The 14859-nt window shown below is 45.8% G+C and overlaps 1 protein-coding gene across 1 annotated transcript in view; it reads left to right on the top strand.

Moving 5' to 3' along the window:
* The first annotated feature begins 472 nt into the window (after nt 1-472).
* NELFA (negative elongation factor complex member A) overlaps nt 473-14859 on the top strand; it is a 35683-nt gene continuing 21296 nt past the window's right edge. The window contains exons 1-3 of the mRNA XM_075930889.2: nt 473-724; nt 11260-11431; nt 14141-14302. Coding sequence (XP_075787004.1) covers nt 473-724; nt 11260-11431; nt 14141-14302 — 586 coding nt within the window. The remainder of the gene's footprint in view (nt 725-11259; nt 11432-14140; nt 14303-14859) is intronic.

The following is a 14859-nucleotide window of genomic DNA, read 5'->3' as shown; positions in this document are numbered from 1 at the left end:
AGCGGGCACAGCCTAGCCAGGCTGCGGAGCAGGGGCGCGCGCAGACCAGCTGTGCAGCGGGGAGGCAGGTGTGGGGCTGGAAGCGGGAGGACGGAGCAGAGGGGCGGGGGCGAGGTGACAGTGTGGGGAGGGAGAAGGGCTGAGGGAACGGGCGCAGGCTGCAGCCCCGTCCCTTGGAGAAGCGCTGGGGGACACCAGCAGCCAGCAGAGGGCGGGGAAGCCAACCTGCGAGGCTTCCCGCGACATGGGGAACGCCTGTTGCAGTACGGAAGGGAGGCTCCATTTTGCACTACGGAAGGCGTTGCTCCCGAGCTCGCTGTTCCTCTCCCACAGGGCGCCGCCATTTTAGATTACGGAACTCCCTGCGCCCCATGGCGAAGCCTCTCCGCGAGGGAGCCGCCATTTTGGGTTACGAGCGAAACGGCGACCCACAGGGGTCCTCGCCCTCCCTTCGTATAGGTGTCTTCATAAAATGCCTGCTAAAAATCCCCCCTTTTTTCGCCCCGCTCCCAAGATGGCGTCGATGCGGGAGAGCGACACTGGCCTGTGGCTGCACAACAAGCTGGGCTCCACGGACGAGCTGTGGGCGCCGCCGAGCATCGCCTCGCTGCTCACGGCCTCGGTGATCGACAACATCCGCCTCTGCTTCCACGGCCTCTCCTCGGCCGTCAAGCTCAAACTGCTGCTGGGGATGCTGCATCTGCCCCGCCGGGCGGTGGATGAGGTGAGAGCGGGGCAGGGGCTGCGCGGGCACCGGGCGAGGCGGGAGCGGCTCCAGCGCGCGAGTCCTGCCGCGGGCGGGGGGGGCAGGGTAGGGCTGCGAGAGCGAGTGAGGTGCCCGGGGCCAGTTGCCCCAGCAAGCGGCGGCTGGGTGAGGGCGGCAAACGCCCCCGTGTGGTGGCGGCGGCGGTACCCGCCCCCTCCCCGTTAAATGGCGTCGGAGGAGCCGCCCGCCGGACACACCCCCCGGGTGGGGGAGGGTATCGGTAACGGCCCGCCGGACACACCCCCCGGGTGGGGGAGGGTATCGGTAACGGCCCGCCGGACACACCCCCCGGGTGGGGGAGGGTATCGGTAACGGCCCGCCGGACACCCCCCCCCCCGGTGGGGGAGGGTATCGGTAACGGCCCGCCGGACACACCCCCGGGTGGGGGAGGGTATCGGTAACGGCCCGCCGGACACACCCCCCGGTGGGGGAGGGTATCAGTAACGGCCCGCCGGACACCCCCCCCCCCGGTGGGGGAGGGTATCGGTAACGGCCCGCCGGACACACCCCCGGGTGGGGGAGGGTATCGGTAACGGCCCGCCGGACACCCCCCCCGGGTGGGGGAGGGTATCGGTAACGGCCCGCCGGACACCCCCCCCGGGTGGGGGAGGGTATCGGTAACGGCCCGCCGGACACACCCCCCGGGTGGGGGAGGGTATCGGTAACGGCCCGCCGGACACACCCGCGCGGAGCGGGGGGGGGGGGGGCGTGTCAGTATTGCCCCCCCCCCCCGGGTGCTCCTTGGGGGCGCTGCACTCAGTCCTGCCCGCCTGGTGGCAGAGGGGTGCTCAGCACTGCACCCGCAGCCGCTTTTGCCCCCTGGGGGTTACGTTCGGTACCTACTCGCCCCCCAGCCAGTTACCTATACTGTGCCTGGTGCCCCTTCTCCACCTCCCCTGGCAGGGGGCCCTCAGGCACCCTGGCGCGCAGCTGGGGCAAAAGCCAACAGGGCACTATTGAAAGAGCTGGCAGGGTCCCGGGCTGTGGTAAGACAGTACCTGTAAGAAACGTTGTTACTTTTACCGCTGCCCGTAGGATACATAGCTGCCGACCCCTGAGCGGCCAGCCCATGGTGGGATAGCCTGCCCCCCATGTGTCTTAGAGGAGAGAGTGCTAGCTGTGCGTTCATAGGGCCTGGGCACTTCTGGCCTGATGGGTGACCTTGGCGGAGTGTGCCTCTCACCTCGCTTTGCCCATCTGTAAAATGAGGATATTGGTACTGTCCTCCTTTGTATAGTGTTTTGATTAAAGTGTTACCTAAGGACTAGGCATTGTTATTCCTGTGACTCAAGTGTGGCGCTCCTGCGAGTGCTGTGCTCTTTTTCAAAAGGTTCCACCGTTGCCGTCTTGTCTGAAACAGAGAGAGGAGAGAGGAACAGGACAGATTATTTTTCGTATTTAGGCTGATGAGTTTCACCATGTACAACAGCTAGTGCTTTTGACTGCCTTTTTGGGGATTATGTCTCTGGGCCAGCAGTACTTGTGCTTGGAACTAGGCCAGAGAAACAAATTATAGAGGGCAGTGGTTTTCAATCTGTAGTCTGCAGATTGTCTGAATTTTCCAAAGGTGTCTGCGCCTCCATTTGAATTTTTGTAGGAGTCTGCAAATGGGGGAAAAACCACTGATATAGATGTTAGGCCATGCCAAATTTCCTTCACCTCTCTTCCCTCAAGCTGCCATCAGTACAGGAACTGAGTCTAAGGCAAGAGTGGGCAAGATACATTCTGCCCACTCTCCCTGCCACTCTACAGGCCAGTCAAGATCAGAGTTGGGGAATACACAAAGTCATTTGCTGTTCAAAGTGGCTGGCTGCTCCCTTCCCTCACCAAGGGCACACAATGCCTAAAGGGAGCCACCAGCTGTTTTGAACAGTGAATGACTTCATGCATTCTCTTGCCCTGGGTCGGAATTGGCCTGGGGGTGGTGAGTGCGCAAAGTCTCCTTCCCCCTCCAGGGGCGTGCGGGCCTAGAGGAAGCTGATGGCTGTTTAAAATAGCTGGTGGTTCCCTGGGTGTTGCGTGCCCCTGGCAAGGCAGGGGGACAAGAGACTTCATGCGGGAAGCGGGAAGTGCACGAATTTTCCTCCCCCCACTAGGAATGCATGACACCTCTAGGGAACCTCCTCTTTCAGCAGAGGCCTTGCCCTTTCCAGGGGACCTGGAGCCAGTCTGCAGCCACTACCACATTTTTTTAATTGTCCCCTTTGCAAAAATTATTGCCCAACTGCTGATCTAAGGCCTAGTTTACACCTAAAATTTAGGTCACCTATCAACATTGTTCAGGGCTGTGAAAAATTCACACCTTTCAGAGGCATAGTTAAGATGATCTAAGCCCCTTATAGACACCAGCTGGGCTGTGTCTACACTGCATCCTTTTTCCGGAAAAGGGATGCAGATGAGACAAGTCAGAATTGCAAATGCAGCGGGGATTTAAATTTTCCCCGCTGCATTTGCATGAACATGGCTGCCGCTTTTTTCCGGCTCAGGGCTTTGCCGGAAAAAAGCGCAAGTCTAGACAGGGATCTTTCGGAAAATAAAGCCTTTTCCGAAAGGTCCCGTATTCCTGATTTTAAGAGGAATAAGGGACCTTTCGGAAAAGGCTTTATTTTCCGAAAGATCCCGTCTAGACTGGCGCTTTGTTCCAGCAAAGCCCCGAGCCGGAAAAAAGCGGCAGCCATGTTCATGCAAATACAGCGGGGAAAATTTAAATCCCCGCTGCATTTGCAATTCCGACTTGTCTCATCTGCATCCCTTTTCCGGAAAAGGGGTGCAGTGTAGACACAGCCTAAGAGTCTTAGCCTAGGGAGGACAGCAGCAAGTGCTCACACTTGAGAGGGGAAGAGCAGGGATCTCTCTGGCTATGTCTAGACAGCAGGTCTATTTCAGGATACTGGAAGTATCCTGAAATAGCATTTCTTCATCTTTAAACACACCCATTATTTCTAGATATATTTCAAAATAACAGGCACACTATTCCGGAATCTCTGTAACTCTCATTCCACAAGGATTAAGGGATTTGTTGGAATAGCACTTTATTTTGAAATTTAATTTCAAAATGAGCTGTTTTGAAATCTCAAAATAAGCTACACAATTTGCATAGTGCAAATTGCGTAGCTTAGTTTGAGGTAAGGGTGCTGTGTTGACGCACCCTATGGAGGGGTAGGAGAAAGATGTTGAAGCTCAAATGGCTAAGGGCTAGGAAATCAGAGTTGGCATGGCTAACTGGAGTAGGAGGATGTTAACTAAGTAGGCTGTTTTGAAGTGGTGTTGAGTTGGAAATCAGGAAGCGGCTGATATATGGGGGAATAGTTTAACAATGGAAGGTCATTCTGGAGCATACATTTCCACAACTTAAGTCTTGAGGAATCTCTACTCTATTTCATTCCCCACATTGTTCTGTTTCCTGACAATACCAATGCAGATAGTGTGCTGGTTCATCTTGATTCTCCTTTTCGTTCAATAGATGTGTGTGCTCTTTGCAAGAGACTCATGTTTATGGGTACCACTGTCAGTATATGTTTGTTGCTGAGTTGTGACAGTAGAATTCTAAACAGGGTGTGGGGAAACTGTAAATACAGCAAAAGCCCCTTTTTTCTGGCACTTAGCCAACCAGCACGCTTAATTAACCGTCATTTCTGATCTGTACACAGTCTGGTTTATAGTAGGGATGTCAATGAGGAGTCAACTATATGATTACCTGATAAGCCTAGGCTTATTGATTAATCTTGTCAAGTATACACATTTCCCCTCCTCCCGCCCCCACCTTGCTGCCTCTGTATCAGAGGCAGCAAGTGGGATGGGGAGCAGGAGCCAGCTTAAAAGCCTGTTCCCCCAGCACTGGCTCCGCGGTGCCTCCCACCCCCTCTCCTCGATACAGAGGCAGCAGCACAGGGTAGCAGGGACCTCCCCAGGAGTGGGGCTACAGTGCAATCTGCCAATCTGCAAACTGTCGAATTGTCGTGTAACTGATAAGAATTAATGTATTTACACAACTATTCAGTTATCCAATATCTAACATCCCTGGTTTATAGTGCAGTCGATTTGGGGCCTGGCAGCCGGCTGGGATGTGGGAGGGGCTTAAGATGTCAGACGGGGGCGGGGCAGGGTGCTCACCTACAGCAGCCTCCACAAGTGGCTCCCTGTTCTTACTTTGCTGGCAGAGTCATGGCCAGGTGGCTGTTCAGGTACACTGCCTCCATCCCCCCTTGTAGGGAGCTGACTCTGTGCCTTCTGGCCCATGAGCCGGGAACCACGGCCAATGGAATCTCCAGGGGGCACCGCCTCTGCAGATGGTGGCAGCGTACCTGTTTGCAGCAGAGCAATCTGGCTGCGCCGTCAGGAGGAGCATGGATGGGGAGCTCCTTGCGGAAGCCACTAGAGGGGAGCACTCACTCCCCCATCTGGCACCCTGAGCCCCTCCCAGCCCCCAGCTGAACCCAAGCCCACTCGCAGAGCCTGTGTCCCATACCCTCCGTACACTAACCCCCCCCCCTTAGTTAACCGATATTGTTAATTTACTGGTACCTTTCCTCCCACATGCTGGATAAAAGGGCTTTTATTGTAACATGCATTAGTGCACGCTGCAACCTTGAGTATTGACAACCAAATGTCCTAGAAGAAGTGTATGCACAAGCATTGTGTTTTGACCAATCCGTTTCAGGGTACTGTGACTCAGCATGACTCCTGTAGGTTTTTCTGTGTAGTCATTCATTCTATTATGTGGTGTTGCAGTCTGTGTTAAAAAGATACTTACTTAGTATATCTGCTTCCTGTGTAACTTTGAGACATACTCTAACTCCTTGCTAAGTGTCTGTCCCAGCTCTAGGGTCTTTCTTTTAGTATAATTGAATTTGTAATGTAATACAAACACAATAAAATAGCCTTCCCAAAACCAGAAAATAGGAATAGCTCACTCCAGCCATATATGATCCCTCCATATCAAGACCCCAGCCCTCATTGCATGAGAGTTGGCATAAAAGCACCAGTAAGCTTAAGTTTAAAAAGGGGGGGGGAGCGGTTGGGAGGTAGGATTTCTTATGTGACCTGAAAGTTACCAGATAGAGGCATTTGGGAGCAAGAGAAGTGAATTGAAAAGTTTAGGGCTCTTTGTGGGGTATACTTGACTGACTCTTGTCTCAGACTGATGGAACTGCAGCTCAGGTGACACTATAAAATAATCTTTTGAAATGCTGCAAAGCCGTCCATATTTGAGATACTCTTTATTAAAATACTGCCTCAAAATTAATCCAAATGTAATAGGCTTGGCAGGTAACTTCATTCAGTTTTGACTTGTTAGTCTTGCAAACTCATTAAAACAATTGAAGAGTGGGCTAGTTTCTATTCCTTGTGTATCGTCAAAAAAGCCAACTAAGTTTTGAATATAGAAAGTTGTACTAGTGTTATTAATGGAGGCAGAAGACAGCTGGTGCTTTCAGATCCTAGATGAAGTTTGTGGAGATAGCAGCTACAAGTAGTATTGTTCGACTTGTAAACTTGAAGGAGACTTGCCAGCTGTCATTTTTAATCCCTTTATAGAGTATTTGTGATTAGAGATATAAGCAACTAGTCAAGGAGTCAAGTGACTACTTTACTACTCCCTTCCCTCCCTTCCCCTCTGCTGCCTCCGTATCCGAGACAGTGGAGGGGGAAGAGATCAGGAGCCAGTTCCCCTCAGCACCATCTCCACGGTGCAGGGGGGAGGCAGAAACGCAGCAGTCCCGAAGCCAACAGCACCGTCTCCAGGAGCTAATCCCACTGCAGCTCTGCACTTTAAAATTTGTAATATTTGGACTGACTTTGGGACTAGGTTGCGTATGAGTTGAATTGACCTGGGAAAATGACTTCGATTCAGTGTGATTGGACTTCATTAGTGTAATGCATGTTTTTCTTTATTCCTCATTAAGGGTGTCAGTGGTTAAAAGTGGTCGGGGTGATGCTCACTGGTTACCAGTTAACCAGTGGCCTGTTCAGGCCAGAGCAGCTCTCCAACCACCTGTGATGTGTTGCAGTAGCTTGCTGCACCGCTGGAGGGGGTGTTCCTGCCTTACCCAACCTACTACCTGCTCCCGTTTAAATTGTTAACCACTTAAACCTAACATTTAACCGGTTAACTGATTAACTGGGATTTTACATCCGTATTCATCATGTACATGTCTGCACCAGTCAGGTGTTAGGACTCAGAATACTGAGCTGGTGTCTGAAAATGGTATGAGATTAGAAAACATGTTGTATCAGCTTTGTGGCTCTGAATGTTGTGTAGACTATGTGTAACGTGTATCGTGTACTATAAGTATTAAACGTTAAATTTTCCTCTGAATGCTAGTTTGAATATAGGATTTTTAAAGTGACAATGTCGTTCTAAAATGACCACCGGGATAAATATATTGTTTAGCGGTGGAACAGGATAATTTGGAAACCACTTCTGGGCCCAGTTCTATGACTACACTGAATGTTGGAATTAATAGAATACATGGTGTTACTTGGTTTGGTTTAAAAAGGATTTTTTTTGACAGTCACTTGTCCATTCTTAATCCCTAACCCTCTCTGGGAAGTATCAAGTCTATCTAAAAATATATCCAGTGAAGGTGATTAACAAATCTTCCTTGGCAGTTTGATCCATTGCTTAAGTATTCTGCTCTTTTTTTTTTCCCCTAATATTTTGCAACTTCCTTGATACCTTTCATTCAGGAACTCCAAGTGTTTTACAAGTATTAATGAATTAATCCTTCCAGCACTCCTGTGGGGTAGGTAATTAACCTACATTTTCCTTACCACACCATAAACCCATTACTATTTGTTTGTCCTCACTGACTAATGAGAATAATTGGTGCCTGTCTTCTTAACATCACTGTGTATTTGTAGCCAGTGTTTAAATTCATTCTTCGTACTACTTTTCTCTAAGCTGAACATAGCAGCTCTCCTCACCATTTCCTAATGAATTTATTTCCATAACCTTTTGCTCTTTCTTCTAAAACCTTTCCAGTTATCAGAGTTTTGAAATATCTAAAGCTCATTCAGTTCATAAGAATAATCTCCCTTATTTTGCACAATATACTCCTGTTAACATGACACAAAGTAGCATATGTACTTTTGTTCAGGATTGAATTCACTACTTTATGGGTAGATTGTGTCATTATGATCAAGCCCTGCTGTTTGGGCAATGTGTTGTAGTGATGCCTCTGGAGTATCCTGGGAGAGTGATTGTCTAAACCTGGAGCAGTGTGTGCACTCTCAGCTACACTAGCATAACTACATGAGGCTTTTCCCTCTTGCCTCCATCCATCTGCATGGGTGGGGAGCCAGCTGCTCCCTGCACACTAGAAACAGTAGTATAAAGCACCAGCACTAAGGAGGTGTATTATGCCACCTTAGTTCCATGAGCTGCATATAAGACAGTCACTATCTGTCTTAATTTGTCATCATTTACATTTCTGTGGCCTCTACTTAGATTTCCTGTCTTAATTATTTATTGAATCTGATTTTATATTGGCCATTTTTCCATTTTATCAAATATGTACTGTATTGCAATCCCTTGCCACTGGAGTATTTATGATCCTTTTGACCTTTATTATTTGCAGATATCAATATACTTACTCACCACTCCATTCTTCAGGATAATGAAAATGCTGATTAATAATAGACCTTTGTGGGCCCCTATTCAACATCACCTTCTTAATGGGCACTGAACCATTAAAAACAGTTTCGGTTTTTAGCCAGTTGTGAAATCACTTTATTATTCTATGTAATCCACACTGCATTAGTGGTAGAAGTGGAAAGCAAAATGAATAGGATTTGGTTAGATGAAGTCCTTCTAGAGTGCTTGTGTGGTTCTCGTTTACAGCCAATAACTTGTTCCTTCTCTCTTACTCCTAAGTGCTATGATTATTTAAAGCAGGGCTGGACAGTAAGTGATCTGCTGGCTGGACACAGTTTGTAAGGGTTAGCCACTGGTAGGCTGTCAAATGTTTTATTTACCTGCACATTTGCAGGTACAGCCGTTTGCAGCTCATGATGGCTGCAGTTCACCTTTCCTGGCCAATGGGAGCTTCAGGAAAGCAATGATTTCTCTTGTGCTGCTTCCCACAGTTCCCATTGGTCAGGACAAGTGAACCATGGCCAAAGGGAACAAGCAGCCTTCTGCAGACACACAGGTAAATAAATTGTCTGGCAGCCTGCCAGGGGCTAACACTGCCAAGCTTTATCTCACCCGTGGACCACTTATTGCCCACCACTGCTTTAATGTGTCTATGGCTGTTTGTTACAAGTGAAAATGAATTTGGTTTTTCTCATGTTAATCTATTTAGAGATGTTTGTCCGAGTTAAAGCCTTGCCATATTTTTGGCTATACTAAATGTAGTTAGCTCCTTGAATTCATAAGTACTAATGTAACTCACTTCTCCCCTCCCCCAAGTATTTTTGCTAATCATTGATATTTCAGACCAGACCTATACCAACAACTGAAAAACTCAGTCTATGCTTAGCAAGACTCACTGGAATCAGTGAGAAATTAGCTTGAGTAAGGATTTCAAGATTCGGTCCATAATGAAATTAACAATGTTGGAATGTAGTTCTTCTTTGAAAAGTAACTGAAAATGGCATGTGAAATTCTCTGTGCCTCTGACTTCTATATATGCTCAGTTTGCAAATAAATACATACTTTTCTAATTGCCAGATCTGTAAATTTAACCTGAAATCAGTGTCAGTGGTGTTCTTCCTGATGCAAAACTAGAGAAACAAGGTGTTTGAGGAGGGATATAGAGAGGAGGGCATGAGAATGCGTGACCATACGTAGAAAGCAGCCTGAAGAAAAAGCATTAATAGAATGGTGAAAAGAGGAGAAAAAAGATGTTGACTGAAGAAATGTATAAAAAAAGAACTATCAGTTCAGCTGAACCAGTGTTAAACTTGTGGGAATCAAAATATACTCAGCTTAGTCAGGTTCTAGCATTCTTGCCTTAAAGTTACTGAAAGCAGTATTGACTATGTGCTCACATTTACAATCCCTGAAAATCCCTATTCTCAAGTTTTAAAATTTGCACTGTTGACTGGAGAGGTAAAAGCAATCCTTTGTCCTGAGAACTATCATACTCTTCCTTCCCATTCCCTACTTTATTCCGTTTTATAAAATGTAGCGGAAGCAGCTCTGATGAAGTGTGAAGCCCAATTTGGCCATCTTGCCCTCTGTTCTATGCTGATACTTTTTTTGAAGTGGTTAATTTGTTGCAGGGTTGAGCCTGGTACTCTAGACTTGGCAGTTCAGAGCCCTGGTACCTCTGGGCTTGCTGCATCAGTTATGAAAGTAAAAAAAAAAAAAAAAAAAAAAATTTGCTTGAGCTCTGGCACTTCTTTCATTACCAATTAATCACTGTTTTCGTGGCTATTTGGGAGAGGGAGGTTTGGAAGGGGAGCCAATATTTGAAACTCATGGAGATTTCTGTATGCAGCATAAATGAGGCCCTAAATTAGCTTTATGTAATTTGGGGGGGGTACATATTGGGGAACGGGGGGTCATTATGTAATCAGCAAAATCAAAAGGAACATGGACTTATTTCTGAGATCCAAAGATGCTTGGAAAAGGAAGAGAGAACTAGGATATAATATAATGGTATTCTATATTGATGTAATGCTTTTTTTTAAACAAGCAAAATATGTTCAAATTACAAAAGGCCTGTTATAAATTAATAAGAGGAAGGAAATCTAGAGTTAAGGATTACAATCTCTCCTTGATTTGTCTTGTGGTGTTTGCACAATTTATACTGTTTGCAGGTATTCAATGTGTACTGCAATATGAGATGATAATAGGATATGGAAAGGGCTACCTCTCAGTATTAACATTTACTTTCCTGCACTTTATCTTAGAACCCATAGTGTTAATCCTGTTTATTGCCAATATGTCTTAATAGAGGTCATATAGTTTATATTGACTCGGTTTTTCTCTTGTGCTCTGATAAGCACATGCTGCCTAAAGCCACGTCTTAGCTCTGCAAAAGACAGGAGAGATTTAAAAATTCAATTTTTAACATTCAAGTAAGACTTGAAATTCAGATTTTAAAACTTTTTAAAACTCTCTCAGGAACTGAGCTACCTGTCAATGAAGTATAATGATTAAAAAACAAAATTCAATTTATAATTTCAGTAAAATGATTGTATTTATTTATGCTACTAAATAATAGATATTTTGATTAGTAGCTGAAATAAATTTGCTCTACTAAAATTTCCCCCCACTTGTGACTCTTTCCCCAGTTGAACTCTCAGAAATAAGTGTTTAGAAGACACCTTTTCTTTGTATTATAATTCTAGCAAAAATGATGACCCTGGACATATGGCTTAAAGACCTTGCCGTAATACAGTTAAACACAATCATTTATATGGGTTTCCCGCAGGAAGTAAATATTATGCATGTTTGTGCTAGCTTATGAAAATATTTCCAAATACAAAGTAACCTTCTTAGAATTATTTCCAATTTGTTGATTTTCTTTTCTCTTTTTTGTTAGATGAAAGGTGCACTGACTGAAATTATCCAGCTCGCTACCTTGGATTCAGACCCCTGGGTCTTAATGGTAGCTGATATTTTAAAATCCTTTCCAGATACTGGCTCCCTTAACCTTGATCTTGAAGAACAGAATCCCAATGTTCAAGATATTTTAGGAGAACTTAGGGAAAAAGGTAAGCAATTTATTTTGTCTAAAATTACACTGAATATTTGACGAATATTTGAATATTTTTGCAAGCAAACCATTTTGGGTGAACATCAGTGAGGTCAAGATTACACTCTGTGTGTTCACAGGTCTAATGGGAAGCAATAAATATAGGTCTAACCCACAGCACTTTGCCCTAGGAACTGTTCCATGTGAGGCAACAGAATTATGTTAGCAGTTTCTGAAGTGAAATAAACTAATGTATGATTAATACAGGTTGGACTTCCCTTGTCCGGCACCATCAGGACCTGATCCATTCTGAATGAGGGAGTTTGCCAGATATGGGGAGGTCCCCTGCCACTGGCCTTCCAGGATGCTTCCCCCCTCCCTGCAGTTAGCTCTGCTCTGGTCTCTCTGCCACTGGGCTCCAGCCAGCAGGGTTTGGACTTAGGCTCCAGCCTGCTGGAGCTCCCCAGAATGAAGCAGTCCTGTTTCTCCCCCACCCAAACAGGGATCCCTGCCTGGGATGGGCTTGCCTGTCCAGCTGCTGCCCCACCAGCTGGGTCTCCCAGGGACAGGGCTTGCTTTTGCTGTTCACCAGTCCTGCTGCTGCTCTGCCCAGTCAGGGCTCCCTGGGGACAGTGCGCTCAGGCCTCTGTGGCCCTGTTTCTCCCTGCCAGACTGGGGATCTCTGCCAGTGACAAGGTTTGCTGGTTCTGTTGTTGCCCTGTCTAGCTTGCTGGTCCCGTTGTTGCCTCGCACTCCTGGGTGCCAGGGCTCTCTGATCCAGCAACATCCATAGTCCTGCCAGTCCATGGATGTTGTCAGATGAGAGAATCTTAGATTTTGGAGGTTCAACCTGTGTAACTTTTATAACTTTTACAAGATCATAAATTAAACATTGTTTTATTCCTGTCTTGCATTTTTGAACTAATCTTCAAGGGACTTCCAGGTGTCTATTTGTTTTTGGAAGTTTTTTAAAACCATTGTTGAACTTAAAACTACCACATTAGAGGAGAGGTTCATTTACCATAGCATAATATAATGCTTTCTGTCTTGAAAGCCCGATCTCAAAGCAGTGAGGGAAGATATCTCTATGAAGCCTAGTTAAGGATGTGAGTGTAAATCTGTTTGTGCTATACAGATGGACTGCCTCTACAGCAGTGTTCCCTGTAAGCTGTGTGCTTGTGTGACTGCTCAGGAGAGACTCATATGATGCCTAGCTGATTAGCAGAGTGCCCACAGCTAGGTTTTGTGTTTTTACTGATGGTGCACATTTGCATGTACCTTGTTGCACATAAAAAGTTATTCCGGGCATGGATGAGAAAATCCACATGTGGATGTAAAAGATTAGCAGGAACATTGGCCTACACTAGAAGCTCTTAGGAAGTGTACCATTATTGCAGCTTTACTGATGATGGCAGCAGTGAGAGCATTAGGGTAGATTAGACTGGCAGTTAAAATACTTGAGCCATGTGTATGCTAGTATTCCATAGTTACTGCTACCAAAGATGCTGTACTAGTGCTATTGCAACAAAAGGAACTATCCCAAAAGTGGGAAGTATATAAGAGCCACCAAATGTAATGGACGGAAATGGTTGTAGGAGCCAGGATATAGCAAGGTAATAGAAAAACTCCTTGGAAAGATTACTGCATCATGATTGAAAATAGGAATGATCGTTCGCTGATAGAAATTTTCACCTCTCAGTATTTTGTGGTCTACTGGATAGTGTTTCTGGTTTCTGTTCTTTTAAATTTAGCTTCTGAGAATGAATCTTCAGCGTTTTTTTCAGAGTACTGAAATGTGTACAATACTTTTAAAGTAACTTTACATTTGACTAGATCAGGGTTTCCCAACCTATGGGTCGGGATCCAAATATGGGTCACCATTACATTTCAAAAAGGTCACCAAGTGTCTCCCCAGGTGGCTCTGCCCTCCCTCCTGCCCCCGTTTTTGAATTGCCTTGGGTCACTAAATCTTCCTGAATTGTCAGAATGGGTCCCCATCTGGAAAAGGTTGGGAACTGCTGGACTGGACAAACATAATGGCTACGTCTAGGCTGGCATGATTTTCCGGAAATGCTTTTAACGGAAAAGTTTTCCGTTAAAAGCATTTTCGGAAAAGAGCGTCTAGATTGGCATGGACGCTTTTCCGCAAAAGCACTTTTTGCGGAAAAGCGTCTGTGGCCAATCTAGACGCGCTTTTGCGCAAAAAAAGGCCATGGTCGCCATTTTCGCGATCGGGGCTTTTTTGCGCAAAACAAATCTCAGCTGTCTACACTGGCCCTATTGCGCAAAAGTTTTACGCAAAAGGGACTTTTACCCAAACGGGAGCAGCATAGTATTTTCGCAAAAAGCACTGATTTCTTACATTAAGAAGTTAGTGCTTTTGCGGAAATTCAAGCGGCCAGTGTAGACAGCTGGCAAGTTTTTTCCAGAAAAGCGGCTGATTTTCCAGAAAAACTGGCCAGTCTAGACACAGCTAATGTGTTTGTCTTCAGAATAATGTATTTTCTCTTTCATTAAATCCCGGTGAAGGGTCGCTTACTACAATATAGCTAGAGTTGTCAGGTTTCTGGAATACTGATTGAGCAAAATAGAAGTTTCCCTCAGCACCTGAATAAATATTTTGTAGTTAAAAATCACCTACACAAGCTATATAAAATTTGTCTGTCTTGTAATTATCTGTGAAGATGTCATTTTATCCACATGCATTATGTTAACTCTCTCTACACAGTAAGTGAATGTGAAACATCAGCTATGTTGCCGTTGGAGTGCCAGTATTTAAACAAAAATGCCTTGACAACACTAGCTGGGCCACTTACTCCCCCAGTGAAACACTTCCAGCTGAAAAGAAAACCCAAAAGTGCCACTCTACGAGCAGAACTCTTGCAGAAATGTAAGTAATAAATCAGCTAGCTGATCATATGCAGTTACAAACAGGATTGTAGAAGGACGGCATAGAATTCAGTTTGATACATATTCCTATACTGAAGAATATCGTCCCCCTTTTACAAGAATATGTGGTAATTAATTTTTCCACAATATGCAGTAATGTGTAGACAATCAGGACAAAGCCATTCTGGCTAACACCCTTTTTATTTGCTAGTCTTGTTTTTGTAGTCTTAAATGCTGTTCAGATTTGAAGGTGCGGAAATGGCTCTTTTTTTAAGGGTTAGATTCTCTGGTGGTTACATATAGTAGTCAGTTTTAGAGCTTAATCAGGGAGCACTTTGGTTAAGATGCCTGGGGTCCTTTCCACAAAAATGGACTTGAAACCTGGCTGAGCTTTATTTTGCCATATGTTTTTGCAACAGGGAGCAGAGGCAGCCAGTGCATGCTTTCCAATGCTCACTGTGCCTACTGAGAGTGAAAGCCAAGAGGATTTTCATTAACAGGCAGGAAGTCAGCCATTCTTTAGCTGAGTAAGCTTAAAACATTGTATTGTATACTGCA

This window comes from Pelodiscus sinensis, chromosome 4 (assembly GCF_052426305.1).
Source record: "Pelodiscus sinensis isolate ZL-2025 chromosome 4, ASM5242630v1, whole genome shotgun sequence".
Classification (NCBI taxonomy): Eukaryota; Metazoa; Chordata; order Testudines; family Trionychidae; genus Pelodiscus; species Pelodiscus sinensis.
The sequence above is the reverse complement of the archived record's forward strand: the minus strand, read 5'-3'. Positions and strand labels throughout refer to the sequence as shown.